Source organism: Penaeus monodon, chromosome 25 (genome assembly GCF_015228065.2).
Source record: "Penaeus monodon isolate SGIC_2016 chromosome 25, NSTDA_Pmon_1, whole genome shotgun sequence".
In the NCBI taxonomy this organism is placed as follows: domain Eukaryota; kingdom Metazoa; phylum Arthropoda; class Malacostraca; order Decapoda; family Penaeidae; genus Penaeus; species Penaeus monodon.
In genome coordinates this window covers 10,292,005-10,292,613 of record NC_051410.1, presented here as the reverse complement: position 1 = coordinate 10,292,613, position 609 = coordinate 10,292,005, and the positions used below count along the sequence as shown (strand labels likewise).

The 609-nt window shown below is 38.1% G+C and overlaps 1 protein-coding gene across 1 annotated transcript in view; it reads left to right on the top strand.

Moving 5' to 3' along the window:
• LOC119589537 (uncharacterized PE-PGRS family protein PE_PGRS54-like) overlaps nucleotides 1–609 on the top strand; it is a 34,021-nt gene that overhangs the window by 19,894 nt on the left and 13,518 nt on the right. The window contains exon 2 of the mRNA XM_037938138.1: nucleotides 203–252. Within this exon, the coding sequence (XP_037794066.1) occupies nucleotides 216–252 (37 nt within the window). The 5' untranslated portion in view covers nucleotides 203–215. The remainder of the gene's footprint in view (nucleotides 1–202; nucleotides 253–609) is intronic.

The following is a 609-nucleotide window of genomic DNA, read 5'->3' as shown; positions in this document are numbered from 1 at the left end:
CTTGTGTGATTTTTTTTATCATTTTGTATGAAAATGGCATACACACTGGATTTGACATTTTTTCTCTAGAAATGTGCCATTTAAACCGAAGAAAAAAAATAATCAAATTGATAAATATCATAAACAGAGTGACTGAGATAATATCTAGACACATTCCTTTCATCAAATTAGATGAATATAATTTTTTTTTCTTTTTCCCCAGATTCGGTGCCGCCATGGTGACGTCACGCCCACCCGGGGTGCTTCTTACAGGTGAGAGACCGCGGGACTAAAACCTGGCTAATGCTTCGTGAGAGACCGCGAGAATAAAACTTCTAATAACGTTTCGTCACACATGATCTGCGGGCGTGTGAATTATTCAAATTGGCGGGACGGGGCGTTACATTATTTGGTTTATTTGCGGATCCGTATTTGATGTGAATATAGTGGCAAGGAAAATGTCGAGATAAAAAACGTAGTGTCATCCTCAAAGAAAATGGGAATTGGTCGTGACAAGGCTCATTTCGACATTGCTAAGACGTTTGGTGTGTGAATAGATAAAGAAAATTCATCTCTCATAATCGTATTGTTCAGATTTCAAATCATATTTAGGAGGCTTCGAACGAGGAA